This window comes from Chrysemys picta, chromosome 4 (assembly GCF_011386835.1).
Source record: "Chrysemys picta bellii isolate R12L10 chromosome 4, ASM1138683v2, whole genome shotgun sequence".
NCBI classification, from domain to species: Eukaryota; Metazoa; Chordata; order Testudines; family Emydidae; genus Chrysemys; species Chrysemys picta.
Genome location: NC_088794.1, coordinates 121,927,571 through 121,949,791, shown reverse-complemented (window position 1 = coordinate 121,949,791; position 22,221 = coordinate 121,927,571). Strand labels below are relative to the sequence as shown.

General features: G+C 43.1%; 1 protein-coding gene across 1 annotated transcript; it reads right to left on the bottom strand.

The window, feature by feature from the left end:
• Window positions 1–4,536: 4,536 nt before the first annotated feature.
• Window positions 4,537–20,864, bottom strand: GPR65 (G protein-coupled receptor 65). Its single transcript, XM_024103192.3, has 2 exons — window positions 19,162–20,864; window positions 4,537–6,113 (listed from the first exon to the last, which is right to left on the bottom strand). Exon 2 carries the CDS (start codon window positions 5,969–5,971, stop codon window positions 4,964–4,966), a length of 1,008 nt encoding a protein of 335 aa, XP_023958960.2. The 5' UTR covers window positions 5,972–6,113; window positions 19,162–20,864; the 3' UTR covers window positions 4,537–4,963.
• Between the last annotated feature and the right edge of the window lie 1,357 nt (window positions 20,865–22,221).

Here is a 22,221-nt window from a genome sequence, read left to right as displayed (position 1 = left end):
CTGTGTAGTTATGGTGATGGGGCTGTGGGGAAGAGCACTGGGGGTTGGGGAAGATTGCCGATTTGTAAACAGTGCCCTCGTGCTGGGCTGGGTGGAATGGGGCCGCCCCTGCCATGCCCCATTGCCCCTGGCCTGCCCCTTGCTCCGGGGACCGACCTCCCCATGCCATGCTTCATTGCCCCCATGGGAGCCCACAAATATGTTTGGCGCTGGGCCCACAAAAGGTTAATCAGGACCTGTTTCAGAAGTGAGGTGAACCCATGTGAATGCACCACTGAATTCTAGGACTTTTCTGACTGCAAACAACCAACTGTGAATAGTGTGCAGCAGAGGGAAAGGAGCGTGGTGTGTTAAAAGTACATTCATCCATTGGACTTTCACACCATAGAGTGGGAAACTGAGCCAAAGAACTACTGCCCAACGTATTGTGGGGTAGATGTTTACTTGTTTACATACTTTTCAGTCATTTTTGTGATGTTTTCTCAAACTAATCACTTTTAGTATATGTCCTTGCGAGTGGAGAAGTATTGCCTCTTGGAGGCACCCAGAGGTGGTGGTTACTATTTCCCAGATTTTGGGGGTAAGGACTCTATCTGGTACTGGTTTGTAATGTTAAGAGGAACCCCTAGATATTGGACCCAGCCCTTGTTGCTGCTGACACTTCCTGGCAGAAGGTGTAATTCTATATGTAACTAACAGTGCCTTGATTACAATGGTAAAGGAGGATGGTAAATGGCAAACACCTATACTGTTTACTTATAATCACAACCACTTCTTTTTTTCCCCTTCATTTTCTTAATTAACACTAACAAATAACAACCAACATATTCATAAGGGTTTTATTCTTGAAGCTGTAATGAAATTACTAGTTTGCTTCTTGTTCAGTGGAACAAGGAAATAGAATATTTTAACCTTCATACTCAAACCACATTCTTTCCTGTTTCTCAAAAGTCAGATGTGTTTCATGGTGGCTGGGAGTTAAAGGAATGCTAATTTTGGAAATGAAAGCTACTGGCCTGATTCATCTCTCATGCACATCAACATAAATCTGGAGTAACTCAACTGAAGTCAAGTATCAGAGGGGTAGCCGTGTTAGTCTGAATCTGTAAAAAGCAACAGAGGGTCCTGTGGCACCTTTGAGACTAACAGAAGTACTGGGAGCATAAGCTTTCGTGGGTAAGAACCTCACTTCTTCAGATGCAGGTCTGAAGGTTCTTACCCACGAAAGCTTATGCTCCCAGTACTTCTGTTAGTCTCAAAGGTGCCACAGGACCCTCTGTTGCTTTCAACTGAAGTCAGTGGCACTACACTGCTGTGAAAGTGACATGAGAGGAGAATCAGGCCCTGTATTCTGGAGAGTGAGCCAGGGGACTTCTATTGTGAAGAATGTTCACAAAATATATTGGTGAAGTCTGAAATGTAACTGGGTCAGCCTCAAGGTGACCTCATTACTTGCATAGAACTTGTGTTATACCTTTATAACTGGGTTTACGGGACAATGATCCTATCCTCAGTTAATTACTGATGTACAAAAATAACTGTTATTGTGCAAACAATGCGACTGCTACTTACACTGAGCTTGCAAGTGCTGTGCAAATATTAATGAATTATTTCTCAGCAGTCACACACCCCATGAGGATTAGCATTCTTATTCTGTAACTTGGGAAACTGAGATGAAGAAAAGTTCAGTTCAGTGACTTACCTGAGACAATACATTATCAATGTCACGTGTGCCAAGGCCATATCCAAGTCTTAAAGAAAGCCGAGATTAGAACTCATACATTTCTCTTTCATTATCCTGTATTCAGCCCACTTCATAGTACTGCCTTATAATTTTATAGGCCTTTTGCCTGTTAGGAGGAATTTCCTTGCTTAGGGCAAAATTCTCCACTTGGGTTTGCACTTGTTCTATGAATGCACTGTCATCAGGAGTCCAATGCAGAATATGCAATAGTAATCTGCAGTATGGGTAAGTATGGTTAAGATAAATGCTTGGAGTTACAAGGATGGACCATTCCATACTCCTTGGAATGAAGGGAAGTATGAAGGTGGTAGCAATTAGAGAAAGGCTGAGGGAATCCAGGCTTAGAGCGTTTGGTCGTAGCACCGTAGTTGCGTTGGTTTGATTTTTCCCACCCTCTTTTTAATATAACACAAGAATTACATTTATAGCAACAGACATGTTATAATGTACTGTCCATCTTAGCATTGCAAAGTGCTTTGGAAAGGTGTGGGGAGAAGCACTTCCCACATTTTATGGATGAGAAAATAGAGACATGAAGATCTTACACTGAGATCTGCAGGGGCAAGCACCTGGGCAGCACCACGCTGAAGTCAGTGGGACTCCATTCAGATGCAGAGGTCCACCTGGGCAGAATTCAAGGTAGGATCAGGACCTTAGTGACTTGCCAAGTGAGAGACTAGAAGGCCAGTAACAGAACCTAAGTCTCCTGAATCCCACTGCCATACTCTATCCATACTGCAACAGATAGAGCACAGCCTGGCTGCCAAGTGAGTATTACAGCTGCGATTTTTTCCTAACCTTTTCCAATATGCGCTGAAAGATGTTTACATGTTAAGGTATTGCAGCAAGGCTGTTCTCTTTCTGAGGGCAGCTCACAAAGTTGGCCAGTTATCAAAGAACAGTACTTTTTACTACTGTTATGCTTCCTTGTAGCTGATCTTTTCAGGAGTCAACAGGTTCTGATATTTGTTCAAAACAATGCACATCAATGCTAATACAGTGGAGGTGCTTCCTTTTTTAATTCTTCCAGGGTGATGAAATTTCTCGTTCACTTATGAAATGCATCGTGTTCTCAGGCCAGCATTGAAGCACTTTGATGAAGCAACTGGCAGTGCTGCTTCCTGTGCTGTGCTGTCCTTTCCCTGTCAACAGTAAAATTCAACCCACAACTTAAAAGGTTAAAAGAAAGTAATTTTGGAACAATCACATTGAAATGCAAAAAGAATTTGTGGAACAGATGCTATCATGAAGACCCACTCCTTGGTGCTGCTTTCAGGGGCCCAAGTCCTTCTGATATATAAATATATATAGCAAGGCTTTTTTTTTTTAAATGGAAAATTGGGATTTTGCCTAAATGAAAATTTTTGCAGCAAAATGCTTTCCATACAAATGTTCTCTTTGTTGTTTTTGATGTTGTTGGAAAACCGGATAAATGAAATTTTTCAGCTGAAAAGTGAAGTTTTTGGTTTTTGGGTGACATTTTCAATGAAACACTTCCTGTTTTCTGAGACGCTCTAAAAATCAGCACCTTCACAGGAGACTCAGCACTACACAGAACCAAACCCATAGTTAGTATCTGTTGCACAGGTTATTGCTAGCTTCAGGTTTTGTTATAGTTTTAATTTTTTTGAACCAGATCAACAGCCCTGAAAACTGGAATGTGGACCAATATCTATTCTCAGTGAACTGGTGTAAATCCAGTTATGTGTGTGTTTCAACCATGGGGAGGCATAGCTGAGTGGTTTGAGCATTGGCCTGCTAAACCCAGGGTTATGAGTTCAATCCTTGTGGGGGGCCACTTAGGGAATCTGGGGCAAAATCAGTACTTGGTCCTGCTAGTGAGGGCAGGGGGCTGGACTTGACTTGACATCCTTTCAAGGTCCCTTCCAGTTCTAGGAGATGCAATATCTCCATTAATTAAAATTATTATTATTATAACAATAATTAACTTTTAACCATCTGAATCTGGATCTTCCTATTATAATGAAACTATCTCAAAAAGAGAAAGCATATGAATTAACAAAGACAAAAGCAGAGACTTTTTTGGCAAGCCTGTATAAATGTACATAGGTTTAAAACATTGCTGAAGATATTGGGGGGCTCCTAGAAACCTGCTTCTTAAAATTGCACAACCACATTAGAAGGTAGACTAAGATGAGTGCCCCACGTAGTCACCCTCTGTCTGACTACTGCAGTATAATTCCAGTCACACTTGTAACATTTATCCCTGTAATTCTTAGGCTCCTTTTGCTTTTGGAATATGGTTTGTATCAAAAAACCAGGTATTTTTAAAAAATCCCATGAGAGGATCCTTCCCCCCACAATCTTCATATGTATATTAAAATTGGAAAGCAAATAGATTCATAACCTTTCTGCCCTCTTCTTTGTGAGCACAGGCATGCCTGATTCAAGGTGTATGGAATAAGATAAGGGGAACAGTTTTGTGGGAGACACTTGTTAAATTATTGGCAGCACAGCACAAGGTAATTGCTGTTTGATTTCCGCATTTGTTTTTCACTGGTTAGAACAGGGATCAGCAACCTTTGGCACGTAGCCCGCCATGGTAAGCACCCTGGCGGTCTGGGCTCGTTTGTTTACCTGCCGCATCCGCAGGTTCAGCCGATCGCGGCTCCCACTGGCCGCAGTTCGCCGCTCCAGGCCAATGGGGGCCGCAGGAAGCAGCGCGGACCGAGGGATGTGCTGGCCACCGCTTCCCATAGTCCCCATTGGCCTGGAGCGGTGAACCTCAGCCAGTGGGAGCTGCGATCGGCCAAATCTGTAGATGCGGCAAGTAAACAAACCAGCCTGGCCTGCCAGGGTGCTTGCCCTGGTGGGCTGCATGCCAAAGGTTGCCAATTCCTGGGTTAGAACAATGACACTAGTCCTGCCTCTCCACTCCAGTTGTATACTGGTGCAACTTCAATGACTTGCTCTGGTCACATAATGAATCCCTATTAAATCCTCCAATAATAGAACCCATGAGTCCTGACTCACATTTACCTCCTTTAGATCACTAGACCACGTACTTGCCCTTGTATGGTATATGTAAAGCAAAAAAATATAATGGCTGAATTTTCCCCTCAGTTACACCCAGGCAACTCCACTGATTTCACATTATTTTGAATACTATACAGCTTCAGTGGTGTTTCTTGGGTGTAAATGAGGAAAGACTTTGGCAGTTCACTATATTGGGCATTTTGGACAAAAGTTCATTTTCACTTAAAGGTCTGTAGATGACTTCAGTGTCACTGCTGTAGTATTCTTTTTCATAATACTAGTCATAGTAGCATCTGTTGGCTGCTGTAATTCAGATTGCCGCACACAAAAGCAGCGCTTGAGCATGTTCAGGATATCCGTTCTCCCAGTTTCACTCACAAAGCAGTACAGAATTGGGTCAGCAATACAGTTGAAACTTGTTAAGGCCTGAGTAATTCTATAAGGCTTAAACATATGGATAAAGTTGCCATTGTCTGGCTCATTGATGCTGCGAATCAGCAACACAGCGTGGTAGGGAGTGAAGCAAAAGAAGAAAGTAATGGTGATGCTCAATAGCAGCTTCTTGACTTTCTTTTTTTCTCTATCTTCTGTGGCTTGATTATGCCTCACAGCTTGGTAGATTTTTTGGTAGCAAAACAGCATGATTGCCAAAGGGATCATGTATCCTGAGCATATCCGGAAGATGTTTAGTATGGCTTGCCATTTTTCCAAAGGGTATTTATCATAACATAAGACATGGTCAGTGGAATTGCAAACCTTGTGGAATGTTTCATCCTTCACCAGAATCATACCGTTAAGGCTGGTTTCCAAAACCCAAACAAAGATGCTAACAAGCAAGGCAGATCTTCTTGTGCGCAGGTGTTGGAACTTGAGAGGGTGAACTAATGCCAGGTATCTATCAACGGAGATGCAAGTGAGGAAGGCAGCACTGGTGTAAAAATTCATGTACATAAGGAAGGCAGAAATCCGGCAAAGCAAAGCAGAGAATTGCCAGGTATCTTCATGCCAAGTGTAATCAATCCACAGAGGCAAGGTCAGAGTGTATAGGAGGTCAGCTAGGGATAAACTGAAGAGGTATATAGCTAACTCATTTTTTTTCCTTATTTGTATATAAGATACACAGAGGAATGAACAATTGACAGGAATACTGACCACAATCACAATGATGTAAACAAATGGAAACAAGTTCTTATCCAGATTGTAATCATCCATGCACTCAGTGCTATTCATTGTCCCCTCCTTAGAACAATCATTGAGTTAATTCCAGCCTGGATACAGAAGAGCAATCTCTGTAGTCTTATGGATCACTTTCTTCTGCTAATTCCCCAGGGCACAACGACAAGGATCCCATCCACTGCACTGAAATTTCTTTCTGTTGCAAGAAAAAAAAAATCATTTAGTTGATCATTCAGTTAACCTGGTGCGCAAAAATGCAGTGGTCCTTCGAAAGCTCCAAGCCAATGCAGGAGTAAAAGAGCTAGACTCATAAGACTTGATTCTCATAGGGGCCAGTTGCTGCTCCCTGATTCAAAGCTGTCCAGCTTTGGCACAAATAGGGACGTATAGGGGCTGCCCCCAACTTATGCCAGTGGAGGAGCAGGCATAGTAGAGTGCTTCTGTACAGTGCCCCCTCCTCTCCCTGTCCCACCCGTGCCTCACCCTGTTAATGTCCCTGACACATCTCTTCCTTCCCCTTACAGAGGATCAAGCTGGTGGCTGACACAGATAGCAGCAGAGCCTCCTGCACCAGCTTCAAACCAGTGGAGAGTTCTTGTGCACAGGCGGCATTCTTCACTGGCCTTCTCTGGATACTTTAAAGCTACTCTGTGCTGGCTACACAGCGACATTAAGAAATAACTAACAGACTTGCCATCAGGTCAGTTTCATGACTCAATATAATACCTGTAGCTTCAAATAATTAATTCCAAGATCAGAGTCTATGCTGTCCTAATGCACAGGACAATCTCCCAGTTCCTACTCATGAAGCCAGCACCTTCCGCTCTTTCAGATCCCTTCGAAGAGCTCCCTACATGTTGCCTACATGAAATAAGTTTATTTTCTTATTTAAAAAAGGAAGGATTCCCATTTACTTCAATGGGCTTTGGATCAGGCCCATAGCGAATGTCGTAGCAACATCAAATCAAGCTTGAATTGCTGACAATTTCAAAGACAGATTAGGGTTTTTTTAAAGCTGTTCCTAGTGCCATACGCTGTATTGTTCTGGGTTAGCAATGTGCTTCTTAATGCTGAGATTCCCACGGTGATTAATTTCTCCAGTTCTCATTTTTATCTTTTTAAAAAATCGTTAATGATATGGCTCATCTGTGTGAGCCTGTCAACCTTCATTTCACTTATTCTCCATGTCTAAAGAGAATGGGCTTGACCTGTCCCCACTAAAGCCCCTTTACACTGCTCAAGGGGTGACCAGGCCCTTAAAGGGGACAGAAAAAGCCTTCTGAATACCCCAGTGCACGGGTGGAACAAGCAGCCCGGCACCACCTCCTCTCAAAGACCCAACATAGGGTTTGACCAAGGAAGTGGCCAAGGGGAAGTGGCCAAGGGAAGAGTAGACACTCTTCACTCTGGCTATTTAGAACTGTGGAAAAGCTCAGTAACTTAATGCAGAGGCTGTTTTGGCACCTAAAGCAACCCCAAATCTGCCCATTTTGCCCCTTACTCTTCTGAGTTGCACATTCTGTCTTGTGCATCCTCAGAGGTGCAGCATGGAACCTGGGCCATTCCTGAGACAATTAGTATAGGAAAGAACCAGTTCTGATGTGTATTTACTGAGTGAACAGGATATGTGCTTTGCAAAAATCAAGAGATCTCATCTTAATTTGTGTAAACTCTCCTTCTTTCCCTTCCTAATGCTTATAACATCTCCTTGTGTCCCAGGCCTAGTCTACACTACAAAGTTAGGTCAGTGTAAGCCACCCTGCATCGACTTACTCGTGCACGTATCTAGACTTAAATTTATCTCCCACTGATGCAGGTGCCTCATTATGCCAACATAGTAACACCAGCTCCCTGAGCAGCGTTGAGCCATGGTTGATGTATGGAGGTGAACACGGAATGAGAGTGGACACCATAGGTGCCGGAGCACCCACAGAGAAAAATTAGTGGGTGCTCTGCACCCACTGGCAGCCAAGCTCCCTCCCAGCGCTTCCCCCTGGCTGCCACCAAACAGCTGTTTGGTGGCGTCCTGGGAGTGGGGGGAGGAGCGGGAACATAGCACGCTCAGGGGAAGAGGCGGGGCCGGGGCGGGGATTTGCGGAAGGGGTTGGAATAGGGACAGGGAGGGGGCGGATTTGGGGCGGGGACTTTGGGGAAGGGGTTGGAATGGGGACAGGACAGGGGCGGGACCACATGGAAGGGACAGATTTTGGGCAGGGACTTTGGGGAAGGTGTTGGAATGGGAGTGGGGCAGGGGGTGGGGCCACATGGAAGGGGTGGAGTGGGGGCGGGGCCGGGGGTAGAGGGGGTCGAGCACCAGGAGAAAGCAGGGAAGTCGACACCTATGGTGGACACTCCGTTACCTTTGTCAACCCTAATTGTCCTCCTGCAGTTATCCCACACTGCCTGACACTGATTGCTGTGGACACACCACTGCCCAGGGGTCGCAGAGACCATAAGTCCCCCACATTTAAAATCTCTGAGAATTTTTGAAATGCCTTTTCCTGGTTGTCCAGCTTGGTGAGCACACCTCTGTCTGTTCTCCAATGTTACGTGCAGCTGCCCAGCTGACCACACTGGCTACACGCTCCAGACATGCTCCGGCCTGAAGTAGACAGGAGATATTGGATCTCTTGGGCTGATGAGGAGAACAGGCTGTGCAGACACAGCTCTGAACCAGCAGTAGCAATGTCAGTATCTATGAGTAGATTGCTGAGGGGATGCAGGAGAAGGGGTATGACGGGGATCAGCAGCAGAGCCACATGAAAGCCAAGGAGCTGTGGCAGGCATATCAGAAGGTCAGGGAGGCCAACAATTGATTCAGCACTGAGCCACAGACCTGCTGCTTTTACAAAGAGCTGCATGCCATACTTGATGGCTACCCCACCACCACCGCACACACACCACTGTGAATACCTCCAAGGAGCCTGAGTCGCAGGCCTCTGCCATGAACTGCGAAGAAAAGGAGGTAGACAAGGAAGAGGTGTATGGGGGACTGATGAGTGGGGGTCTACCTGTGCTGCAAGCCAGGAGCTGTTCTTGACTCCACTGCAGTTTAGCCAGTCTCTGCAGTCGAACCTTGGGTAAATAAATCTCCCATTCCAGGTACGGCTCCCACAACTTAGCAGGACTCAGTGATTGACTTTTCATTAATTTACTTGTACTAGAATAGGTAGTGGTACAAAACAGAGGTAGAGTTGCTGTCTGCTTTTCATTCCCTTCTAGAGTTGGGCTGGGGGGTGGGAGGGGATCAACCGTGCAGAGTAGTTTGTTTATGTACACAGGGATGTCCCTTTAATCCTCCTGACAGATCTCCATGAAATTTCCATGAGGGTACACTGCAATCCTCTTCCAGAGGTTTCTAGGGATGGTGGCTTTATTTTTTCCTCTGAGGTAGAATACTTTCCCATTCCAGTCAGCAATAACTTCGGCAGGCCCTATTGTCTTAAAGAGGCAGCATACTGGCCCAGGCAACTTTGGGACACCAGCAGCAGCTGTGCTCTTTTTCTCTTTTCAGAGTAGCAGCCGTGTTAGTCTGTATCCGCAAGAAGAACAGGAGTACTTGTGGCACCTTAGAGACTAACAAATTTATTAGAGCATAAGCTTTCGTGGACTACAGCCCACTTCAGATGCATACAGAGTGGAATAAATATTGAGGATATATATATACACACATACAGAGAGCATAAACAGGTGGGAGTTGTCTTACCAAGTCTGAGAGGCCAATTTTTAATAATAATGGAGATATCCCATCTCCTAGAACTGGAAGGGACCTTGAAAGGTCATTGAGTCCAGCCCCCTGCCTTCACTAGCAGGGCCAAGTACTGATTTTGCCCCAGATTCCCAAGTGGCCCCCTCAAGGATTGAACTCACAACCCTGGGTTTAGCAGGCCAATGCTCAAACCACTGAGCTATCCCTCCCCCCATTAAGTAAGTAAGAGAAAAAAAACTTTTGAAGTGATAATCAAGATAGCCCAGTACAGACAGTTTGATAAGAAGTGTGAGAATTATCAAACTGTCTGTACTGGGCTATCTTGATTATCACTTCAAAAGTTTTTTTTCTCTTACTTAATTGGCCTCTCAGACTTGGTAAGACAACTTCCACCTGTTTATGCTCTCTGTATGTGTGTATATATATCTCCTCAATATTTATTCCACTCTGTATGCATCCGAAGAAGTGGGCTGTAGTCCACGAAAGCTTATGCTCTAATAAATTTGTTAGTCTCTAAGGTACCACAAGTACTCCTGTTCTTTTTCTCTTTGTTACCCTCAGGAGTGAAATATCAGCTAAAATCAACACTACCTGTGGAAAATGGTGCCAGCATTCAGTTCCATTGCCCTATACTCATAGTTTCATACCCCTGAGCAATTCCCTACTCAGTTCTCTCACCCCTAGCGGTCATACTCATCATTGCTTGAACTGAGAGTGGCACTGGGCATGAGCACTCCAAAGTAGAAGTGTCAATAAGCACGTCTTGTTTAACACCTTAGGGGAGCAAGGGAAGGTGGGGGGGAGAGTTCTGACTCTTAAGTTTTTCTTTCCATTCCTACTATACTGACAATGGTACCTCTGTGTTTTATCAGAGGCAGCTGCTGTGGCCTTGAGGGGGACCCTCCACACCAGTGGAAGGACTGACCCAGATAAGGAGAAAAGAGAGGACATAGGAGGATGCGTTCTGTGAGATCCTGCAGCCAAATGCTGGATCAGAACATGAACTGAAGGCCTGGAGGGTCAATATTGCTGACTGTGTGGAGAAGAAAAAAGTGGACAGCTGAAAGGCCCAGGAGTCCCAGTAGGAAAAGGAGAGGGAGATGCACCAGGACAAAATGAAGCTTCTCTGGCAGCAAACACAAATTCTGCAGACTCACCGTTCAACAATCCTGGGCTAGACTTCCAATGCAGTTTGTGGAGAACTGCAGAACAGCACCTTCCTACACCCCCTCAGCATTCCACATGGCCTCAGGGCCCACACACTTACCCCTACCACTCCACCTTGAGGGAAAGCATGGACAGCCGCAGCGGCATGTACAAATCAACTGTAGCTCTCACAGGTCAGTCTGTATCACTACAATGGATATCAGTGTTCCTTCCTCTTGTTTATTTATTAAAGTTCCTAAAAAAATTTAAGTTAAAAAGTATTTACTTGTAACTTCAGATTTTTTTGGGAGCTATTTTTGTAAGTAAATAAAAACCTTTTGTTTTGAAAGCAATTAATCTTTATTAGTTTACAACACATGATGTGAAATGCCTGCTGCCAGTGAAAGTAGTGGTCTTGTTCTCACAACCCATAGGATCAGTGCCAAACAGTGTAGTCATAATAAATGTACACCAAGCACCCCAGCATTAATAGGTGCACTGTCAGTGATATATGCACAGGTGTGCAGAAAGCATCACACAATTTCTACAGCCCCAGGTTGAGCACAGTACACCACAGAACGTTACTGTGGCTCGCTGTGCTCTTTCAAAGCTTTCCTAAGCCATGAGATTGTTTGATAGCCCTTGTGTCTGGCTGTTCAAACTCAGCAGACAGCTGCTCCAACTCCATGCCTGCAACAAGTTTTTTCCCTTTTTGCTTCACAAAATTATGCAGGACCCAGTAGGCAGCTATCCTTATTGGGGTATTTTTGCACTGAGAATAACAGTTGAATGTGCTCTTTCAATCTACCAAAGATTAACTGTGATGCTGCACCTGCTGAGCCTGTAGCTGAATCTTTTCTTGGTGCTGAAGAGGTAGGTAGTGTTGTTCCTAAGAAGGGAGATGAACAGAGGATATTTTCTATGGCTGAACTTCAGAAAATGAAGCACTGCATAGTGATTCTCCCCCTCCATCTGAAGCTTCCATCTGTGGCACCAAAAGCTCCCCAGAGTCTTGTTCTAGTGTGAAACTTTCCAAAGTTATATGCTTCTGCCTGGATCATAGAAATCAACAATGGGAAAGACCTGTTAGGTCATATTGGTTCATTCCCAACAAATTATAATAATTAATGGAGATATCCCATCTCCTAGAACTGGAAGGGACCTTGAAAGGTCATCAAGTCCAGCCCCCTGCCTTCACTAGCAGGACCAAGTACTGATTTTGCCCCAGATCCCCAAGTGGCCCCCTCAAGGATTGAACTCACAATCCTGGGTTTAGCAGGCCAATGCTCAAACCACTGAGCTATCCCTCCCCCCAATACGTGAAGGGAAGGTCTTGAGGCTAAATCCCAGGACTAGCTTGTAAAATACTGAGAGTGTATTTTCCCTTCTCAGTTGCAGACTTTCTATGTGACTTTGGGCAGACAAGAATCATAACTGGAAGGGACCTCGAGAGGTCATCTAGTCGAGTCTCCTACACTCATGGCAGGACTAAGTATTATCTAGACCATCCCTGACAACTGTTTGTCTAACCTGCTCTTAAAAATCTCCAATGATGGAGATTCCACAACCTCCCTAGGCAATTTATTCCAGTGCTTAACCACTATGACAGTTAGGAAGTTTTTCCTAATGTTCAGCTTAAACCTCCCTTGCTGCAATTTAAGCCCATTGCTTTGTGTCCTATCCTCAGAGGTTATGTCCCATCTCAGTCTTCTCTTTTCCAGACTAAACAAATGCAATTTTTTCAATCTTCCCGTATAAGTCATGTTTTCTAGATCTTTAATCATTTTTGTTGCTCTTCTCTGGACTTTCTCCAGTTTGTCCACATCTTTCTTGAAATGTGGTGCCTAGAACTGGACACAATACTTCAGTTGAGGCCTAATCAGCGCAGAGTAGAGCGGAAGAATTGTGTCTTACTTGCAACATTCCTGCTAATACATCTCAGAATGATGTTCGCTTTTTTTTGCGACAGTGTTACACTGTTGACTCATATTTAGCTTATGGTCCACTCTGACCCCCAGATCCCTTTCCGCATTACTCCTTCCTAGGCAGTCATTTCCCATTTTGTATGTGTGCAATTTGTTTCTTCCTAAATGAGGTACTTTGTATTTGTTCTTATTGAATTTCATCCTATTAACTTCAGACCATTTCTCCAGTTTGTCCAGATTATTATGAATTTTAATCCTATCCTCCAAAGCACTTGCAACCTCTCCCAGCTTGGTATTGTCTGCAAACTTCATAAGAGTACTCTCTATACCATTATCTAAATCATTGATGAAGATATTGAACAGAACTGATCCCTGTAGGATCCCCTTTCAGCATGACTGTGAACCACTGATAACTACTCTCTGAGTATCAGAAGGGTAGCCGTGTTAGTCTGGATCTGTAAAAAGCGATAGAGTCCTGTGGCACCTTATAGACTAACAGACGTGTTGGAGCATAAGCTTTTGTGGGTGAATACAAATTCGTATTCACCCATGAAAGCTTATGCTCCAATATGTCTGTTAGTCTATAAGGTGCCACAGAACTCTTTGTCGCTTTTTACTTTCTGAGAACGGTTTTCCAAACCATTTTGCACTCCCCTTATCGTAGTTCCATCTAAGTTGCATTTCCCTAGTTTGTTTATGAGAAGGTCATGCGAGACAGTATCAGAACTTTATTAAAGTCAAGATATACCACATCTACCGCTTCCCCCCCATCCTCAAGGCTTGTTACCCTGGCAAAGAAAGCTGTCTTTTTGATTTTTAGATCATTGAAGATCTCCTGATTAAGAAGGCTCCATCTACATTACAAATAACTGTTGTGTCACCCCTCTTCTTTCTTGAGCTAGTCAAAGAATAGTTCAATTTTGTAATGTAAGATGGGCCTTTCAACTTCTTGTGCTTCATATTCACCATTTGTGAAATGTTGTGAATGATACCTACGACCTGATAGTGGTGAGTGGTGAGGCTCAGTTAGTAATTATATTGGGAATGGGCTGCCTCTTATCACCCTTTGCCATCCTTCTGGTAAATAATATAAGTAGGGAACATAAGGCTATAGTTTTAGGGTTCAACTAGTAAAAGTATCTAATATCTACTTCTTCCCACCAGCTGGTTGTGAATCCAAATATCTAAGTAAGAGTCAAACCCACCAATGAGGCAGATTTCTAAATTTCCTTTCCCTCCAATCCAAATATCAAATGTAGAATTAAACTTGAAAAAACATTATTTTCTACATCCTCATCCTGAATCTGAATACCACAATTTAGAGTTAACCACAAACCTTCTGATTTTCAAAATAAGTTTTCCTGTAAATTTGGTTGTTTGCTGAAGCTGTGTCAAATGCATGGTGCCCCCCCCCTTTAAAAATAGGGGTTTAATGTCCCTGCATAGATGCCACGGCTGCTGATTTGAAGTTTCATGTAGTAAACTGCACGCTATTCAGTTTGTCAATCTCAGAGGGCTCTGGTCAATAAACCATCCGGGGATTTGAACCTGTGGTTGTAAGCAATCTGTAGAATAGTCAGCTTAGAGCTCAGACTTCTAAGCCACAACTTTTGGTCTTTAGTGGTGCTTTTACTTCAAGGTTTGCTAAATAAAGTTCAGGAGATAGCACATTTCAATGGGCCATTTCAGTTGTAGTGGGGTTTGCTAACTAATACAGAGAAAGGAATGGTTCTCTCTGACTCATCTGTGGTTTTAGTGTCAGACAGTGCGTCAGCAGAAGAGAAGGAGAAGTTTGCTGTGGTATGAGAATGTTAGAGGCCCAATGTGGAAGAACCATGCTACTGTCAAGTACATTGACTGAGGCTACAGCAGTAAAGAACTGTTCCTGTAAGGGGACAGTTAAGGAAGCCAGCTGGGGCACTGGGATTTCTGAGCGGTGTTAGCAATTTCAGCCTATGCTCTATGGACTTTGCATGCATGGGCTAAAGTTTGTGGATTCATCAGACAGAAAACCCAACATCAGATGTGAGTAGTCTGAGGTTCACGGTGGGTTTTTCACCCAGCTCTAGCGGTTATTGCACTACTTTCTTTACTATAGAGATACTTTCCCAACTCTAAAGGAGTCAAGTGGCATTCAGCACATCACTTGTCCTTGCCAATGTTTGACTCAAACCAAGGCAACTAATTCCTCATTTCTAGGAGCATGAAATTCACACAAATTGGAAAACGGGGGAAAATTCCTCTTAAAGAAAAGAGACCCCAGCCAAACTGAGCCCCTGTGGATATTTAATTGAGAGACTGAGATAATTAATTTAAAAAGGAAAATTTAGCAAGGAGAAAGGAGTATTTAGCAAGAGTGAAGGGGAGCTGCCTTCCATTATGGTTTGCTAAACTGTCTCCCTAGTGACTAGGGCATTTAAATGTAGGCAGAATTATTTCACTTAAAGCACAGAGATTGAATATTTGCAATCAGAGCCTATTTGCAGGTGTTTAGATCCTGGGTTTTGGTCAGGCCCTTTTGTAACAAAGTAAAGTAAACACATGTAGGAAAGCAGGATGAGCAGGAAAATATGCTGCTGTTTCACCCTCCCAACACCTGAGTCACGGCACTCTTCCCTTTCCTGTCATCTACTGTAACTGCTCTCTTGATTCCTCCCACCGTTTACTGTCATACCATTCCCTACTCTTAGACCAGCATCCTGGTCATCCTCCCATCCTTTCTTCTATAATCTCCTCACTGACCATGAGCCTTCTCCTCGTGCTAAAACTGTTGTCTCATGTATTGTATTTGTCAGACTTAGACTGCAAGATCTTTAGGGCTGGGAACTTGCTTTGCTTTTATTCTGCAAAACACTGTATGCAATAAAGATTAGAGATTAGTTTCAGAGACAATTTTGCATGGAAAAAAAAAAGATGGAGAGATGAAGCAAGAAAGGTGAAGATTCAGAGGACAAGTGGACTGTCCCTCCCCAGCAATTCTTTATGTCCTTATTTGAATAGGTCACTGTCCGCAAATGTTCTTTACTAATATCCATCAACAGCTACAACATGTTTCAGCATGAGCTCTTTGACAAAGGAAAGTGCTTGTGCCAGGAGGCAGCTTCTGATCTCCTAAAAAAACCTGTTTTCAGGCCATATTGTTACTATTACTGACATATTGATACTATTTAGGCCCAGTCATGCTTTCAATAGGAGCATCCCATTAGAAGCCTGTCATTCTGTCACTGAATAAACCTGGTGAGTAGCCTGCATTGCATATACTTAAATTTGTAGCTACTTGAAGAGAATCATAACCAGGACTGGCTAAATTCTGCCTTTAGCTACACACTATTTTATTGGCTGGGAAGGGAAGAATTTGGCTACAATGTTTATTTCACCACTTCATGATTCTTGGTTGGAATATTTCATACATAACTCACCTTTTCTGAATGACTGAAATGAATCATTCCTAAAGCCTTCATTCAATAGGTAGTCTGTTCTTCTGTTTTGGGGAGTTATAGTTATTGCTTAGAATGATATTGGGTTATAGTTTTGGGAGTTATATCTATTTATTGACCAGACTGTTTAATCTTCTCCATTATAGAATACATATAAATCTAATTTTGAGTTTGCACTTCAAAAAATAATTTTTATAGGACCAGATTTACTCTTAGTTACATTGGAGTAAATCCAGATTTTGGAGTTCTTCCAGCCTCATGTTTGTGTAACTGTGAGAGTAGAATTTGGCCCATCATATCTTACATTCTGGTTTCCAAATTAGATATATCCCCAACATAACACTACATGGGATTAACACATAACACAGGTGGGAGGGATAGCTCAGTGGTTTGAGCATTGGCCTGCTAAACCCAGGGTTGAGAGTTCAATCCTTGAGAGGGCCATTTAAGGATCTGGGGCAAAATCAGTACTTGATCCTGCTAGTGAAGGCAGGGGGCTGGACTCAATGACCTTTCAAGGTCCCTTCCAGTTCTAGGAGATAGGATATCTCCATTTATTTATTTAATTTAACTTTCTGTTCATTTTCTCCTGTGTCCAGTAGTCCAATAGCAACCAATAGTCCTGATTATTTATCAGTCTATTTCCTTGATCACCATTTTGCTACTTTCTCCCCACCACTCTAGTATAGGAAACCAGCTGTAGGAATAGACTGGGAAAGTTAAATATGGAATAATAAACTTGGGTAACATCTGGAGAAATGGACTGGGAAATCATATCCTTTTGGAGAAGTATGTAAAGAAGCTAATAAGAACCCTTTCTAATCATTCCAGGAGGAAAGTGTATCTCATCTATGGTATCTCTACAGTTCCCATCACCATAGTATGTGTATTCTGAACACTGCAGTTTAGATCTACAGAGCATTGTCCAGAGAGGACTTTGGAGATTCTCTTTGCACATTACCGTTTGAACGCAATAGAATCAGCACCAAAAATATCCTTTGATTTGATCATAAACATGAAATGAAGATTCTAGTAACATTCTACCATTTTCTGAAGAGACCTCCTACTTCAATTCAGTGGAAGAAAGTCTTCCCTCCCCCCTCCCCCCCCCGGACTGGAGAATACCTTAGTCTTGGAAATTAGAAAAGCCCAAGCAGAGTCTGACTAATGGTTTTGTGTTATGAACAGTAAGGCTTATGCGCTCATTCCAACAAATCCTACGTTAGCCACTAACAACCAGCTTAATCTCCTTTGAAGCATCTGCAACAAGCACATTTCACCATTCCTACATTTCTAATTCAAAAAGATCCAACTAATTGCTACAAGCAATTTTCAGTATACGGTGCTACACTGCTGTAAATAAATGGCTCTGCAGGTAAGATAAGCAATTAGAAAACTGTGCTGCAAAAGCTGGAAGATCTGTGAGGGCTGCTGCTGCAGTGGTTCTATACAAAATAGTAGTAAAGCAGCCGGAAGTTGTTGGTGCAGCTAGTTGACCTGAAATGCCTGTTTCCTATCAGACCCAGGTTGAAAATTGTATTGTTTCATGTGCTTAAAATTGAAACCCTCTAACAGTAATGCCTCCCAAATCTAGATTTCAATCTGAATTTTGCAAGTGGTCCCTATCTTTAGAATGAGCAGATCCAAAAATTCAAGTCCGAACCTTGACAAAATTTTGGATGTTTGAAGACCGGATTTTTAATTGGACTTTTTATGCTTGAGCCCATATTTACTTAAAATGCATCCTATACTAGTGTGGTATCTTTTGTGCCCCATGCTTAAAAAAAAACAAAAACAAAAACACGCATCTTCTTTCATGAATTGTTAAATTATACTCACAACTGTTATAAATGTAGTCTCTTTATTAGGGAGCCAGGGAAGCCTACAAAAGCATTAACTTCTGTTAACTCTGAGATATACTTACAAGACTATCATAAAGCAATAAAAAAAATCCCAAATATTATTGTTAAAATAAATCAGCTAACACATAAATAACAGAGGTCATTGGTTTGGTAGGATGTAGTTCACACATTTGTCTATTACTATGATTTTGCTATACCTTATATGAAGCACATTTTTGCTATTGCACATTTAGAGAGAAACTATATGAAATATAATACATATGGTGCTAGAAACATTAATAAACCACTTTCTAGAGCATCTTGTCTTCAGTCTCTCTTGCTTAGTTTATAAGTTCTTTGAAGCAGAGACTATTTGATTTTTTTGTATTGTACATGGCTGTGCATATTATTGGTGCTAAACAAATAATAAAGAAAATAATCAGATGAGCTGCTGAAACTCCTTAGCCATGATGATGCTGGAGCAACATAGTAATGGAAACTATACAATAGAACCTCAGAGTTACAAACTGACCAGTCAACCATACATCTCATTTGGAACTGGAATTACACAACCAGGCAGCAGCAGAGACAAACACATGAAAAAAAAGGAAGTACAGCAGAGTACTGTGTTAAATGTAAACTATTAAAAAAAGGGAAAGCAGCATTTTTCTTTTGCATAGTAAAATTTCAAAGCTGTATTAAGTCAATGTTCTTTCAAAAGTTTACAGCTGAACAACCATAACATTTTATTCAGAGTTACAAACATTTCAAAGTTGTGAACAACTCCATTCCTGAGGTGTTCGTAACTTGGAGGTTCTACTGTAGTTTATAATCTGAAAACCCATCTGAAAATATTTTCGTTATTCCCCCCCTCCTCTACAAAACAATAGAGGCTTTTAACTCAGCCAGTTCTTTAAGAGCAATAAACCATGTCCACCAGGTTGGAGTAGTGTCTTAAATCACCCCATCTTTGGAATGATCCACTCACCCTTCTGCCTCATGCACATGTTGGTACTATAGCATCAGACAATCTCTCTCCACACCCTCGCATGCCTCAGTGTTTAGCAGTTCTGTCTGATGTTGTCACCATCACATTCAAGGAGAACCAGAAGGAGAATTCTACTAGAGGATAATGCTGCTGATAAAAGTTATGTCCCTGCTAGCTTCTTAGATGTTCTGGACTTACCTGGCAAGCTATGCTTTCCAGTGTTGCAGTTTTTACTGTGATACCATAACTACTGTGAACAGCAGCTGATTTTGAGACAGGAAACTACAGCAAAGACTGTCCCTAAAGAAACAGGAAACTGCAATGCATATATTTAATAGAGAATACACCAATGAGAAAGCAGCTCAATAGGTAGGATGTATGTATTCAGAATTGAAAAACAAATCTGCTTTACTTTTCAGGCACTAATTTTTGTCTTCCACTTTGTCCTATTAATCTTGGTTTGGCAGCAAGAAAGTGGGCAAAATGACTGAATAAGCCAAGGTGCCCAAACTTCGCCCATCTGAGGTTCTTACTGAGGATCTGATCCTACTGGCTGAAGTATCAGAAATGCATTTTTTATTCCAGCCTTTCTCTGGCAACCTCCCATTGAATCAGATGGGAATTGGTCTGAGCAAAGCCTGAGTATAAAGTGGAAAGGATCTAAGGGTTTGGCCCAGCAAGAATCAATTCACTTCAAAAACTGTAAATACAGATTTAAAAAATGTATTTATATTCACCCAGTTACAGGGGCAAGTCATTCAATGGGCATTTTGCTTCAGTAAGGACTACAGGATTTGAGCCACAGCATGAAAGTATAATAGACTATGCCTGATATGTAAATGTATATATAGTTATCATTTCCTATGAATTGAAACTAGGACCTGCTCCCACTTAAGTTAAAAGGCGGAAGTTCAGGCCCTTTGAATCTTTTAAGAAATAATCCTGGCTTAATGTGACTATTGCACAGTTGGCTAATCTATACAGATCCTCTTTTTTGATGTGGGTAAGACAATTTGGTTTTGCCTACATTAATTCTCATAACATCTGAGTTTGCATGGGAGTGAGTCACTTCTGCATTTGGGAAACTGGTACAACTTCACACCAGATTTCTACACACTGGGTAACACAAACAGATGGCCTGTTTGCTGATTCAGGTTAAATACCAGGAGAAATTAAATATAGGTCTTGGTGGCTGTAGCGGGGCAACGACTCACCACCGCAGCACCTCCTGCTGGTCATCCTGGGAATTAGCTCTGTCCATTCAGGAGCACCCTCTGCAGGCCAGTGTCTCACTTGCCGTTGGCCCCAGTGTCCTTCTCTTGGGGTTCTGCTGCCTGCAGTACCCCAGTCTCACTGGGTCTCCTCTCCCCAGAGAGCCTCCAACCCTCTATCTCCACCTTGCCTCAATCTTTAGCTACTGCCAGTCACCATCTAGCCCCCACTCACTGCATCAGACTGCAGTATAATTGCCACTCATCATCAACTAGGAGGGTCTGGATCTGCTGCCTTTGCCTACCCTTGGGCTGCCCTTGCAACCCCCATACCCTTCCCAGCCTTTAGCAAGGCCTACAGCCTGGGAGTTTTCCAGACCAAAGCTCCCCAGCCCTGCTCCAGTCTAGGTACCCTGCTCAGCAGCCAGACCTATCCCTCTCAATAGCTAGAGAGAGATGATCAAGCTCTGGCTAGCAGCCCTTTTATAGGGTCAACTGCGGCCTGATTGGGGCATGGCCTCAGCTGAAGCTGCTTCCCCAATCAGACTTTCCCCAGCCACAGCCCTCTCCAGGACTGTTTTTAACCCCTCCGGGCAGGAGCAGGGTGACCACCCAGCTACAGTGGCATATTTCAAAATCTTGAACTAGGATAAACAGCAAATACAGGCTCTGTTGAATCAGAAGACAATACCAGAGAGCTCTTTTCTGTTCGATTCAAAGTTTTGGATCCTAGTTTCCAGCCAGAACGAGACACAACATTTTAATATACGGTGTTTGCAGTGATGGGCTGGATACGTTGAACCTAAAATCACTGAATAGTTTCAGACTGAAGGATGCCTACAAAATGGGGTCCAGACACTGGTCCCCAATATGGCAATTGGGTGGCTTTCTGCAAGCTGGGATGGTGGGCAGATCAGGGCATTATTCTGAAGGAAATTTCAGTCAATCTTTCATTCTGCTCACTGTCAGAAACATTCTCTAGCTTCCAGAGCTTCTGACTCACCTTTCGCCTGCCCATTGTGGACTCAGGAGGAAACTGGAGGAAGCTCAGTTTTTCTGTTGAAGGTTCTCATTGTGCAGTGAGAAAGAAGCAATTTGTTTTTATCATTGTAAAATGTTCAGATTGCTGTTTTTTCCCCCCTTGTATTATGTTGTATATCAGCTACTATTACAAATTTCTTCACTGTGCGCTGATCAGAAAAGGAAGCAGAAAAGGAGATGATGCATCATACACTGTGCAAGAAAACACACTTCTCATAGGTGCCTGCTTGTACCAGGGTTGAATTTGTCCAGTGTCTGTGTCCCAAATTCAAAGAGATGCTGTCACTGTTGGATTGGGCATTTGTCATTGAAAAAGAGAAACTGAAAAGAAAAGAAAAAATTTACTGTGTGTAAAATGCTTTACATAGGAAGTAGATGGCAAGTATTTTGTTTAAAGCTTTAATATTTTTATTTAGTTTGGGATTAATAAGTGCTTCCCTCATTCCTCCCTGGGGTGCATGTACAAAAGCTAAAAGCAACAAATGTAATTTATTGGCAGCACAGCCGCTGACTTTTGTTTTTCCCAGAGGGTGCTCCACCCCTACTCCATGGCTCCACTCCCGCTCAGCCTCTTCCCCCAAGATCCCACCCGTGCTCTGCCTCTTCCCACTCCCCTCTTCCCCCTCCCCCGAGGACCCCGCGGTCCAACGCTTGCTCCTCTCTGCTCCCTCCCTGTGACTCCCACCAGCTGCTCGCTGCTCCGCTGGCCATCCTGGGGCCCGCTGAACAGCTGATCTGCGGCCAGCTCCAGGGCCACGGAACTACTGTTGCTGGTGGGTGCTGAGCACCCCCTATTTTTTTTCTGTGGGTGCTTGAGCCCCGGAGCATCCATGGAGTTGGTGCCTATGATTGGCAGAAGACAAGACCAAGATTCTCAACCCAGATTAAGATTCTTCAAATGCTGTCTATAATTGCCTGCACAGGAAGAAGACTTGGATGTCCTGATTCTGCAAGTTGCTTGGCACCCTCAACTACTGAGAGGTGAGGGGACTCGGCACCTTGCAGG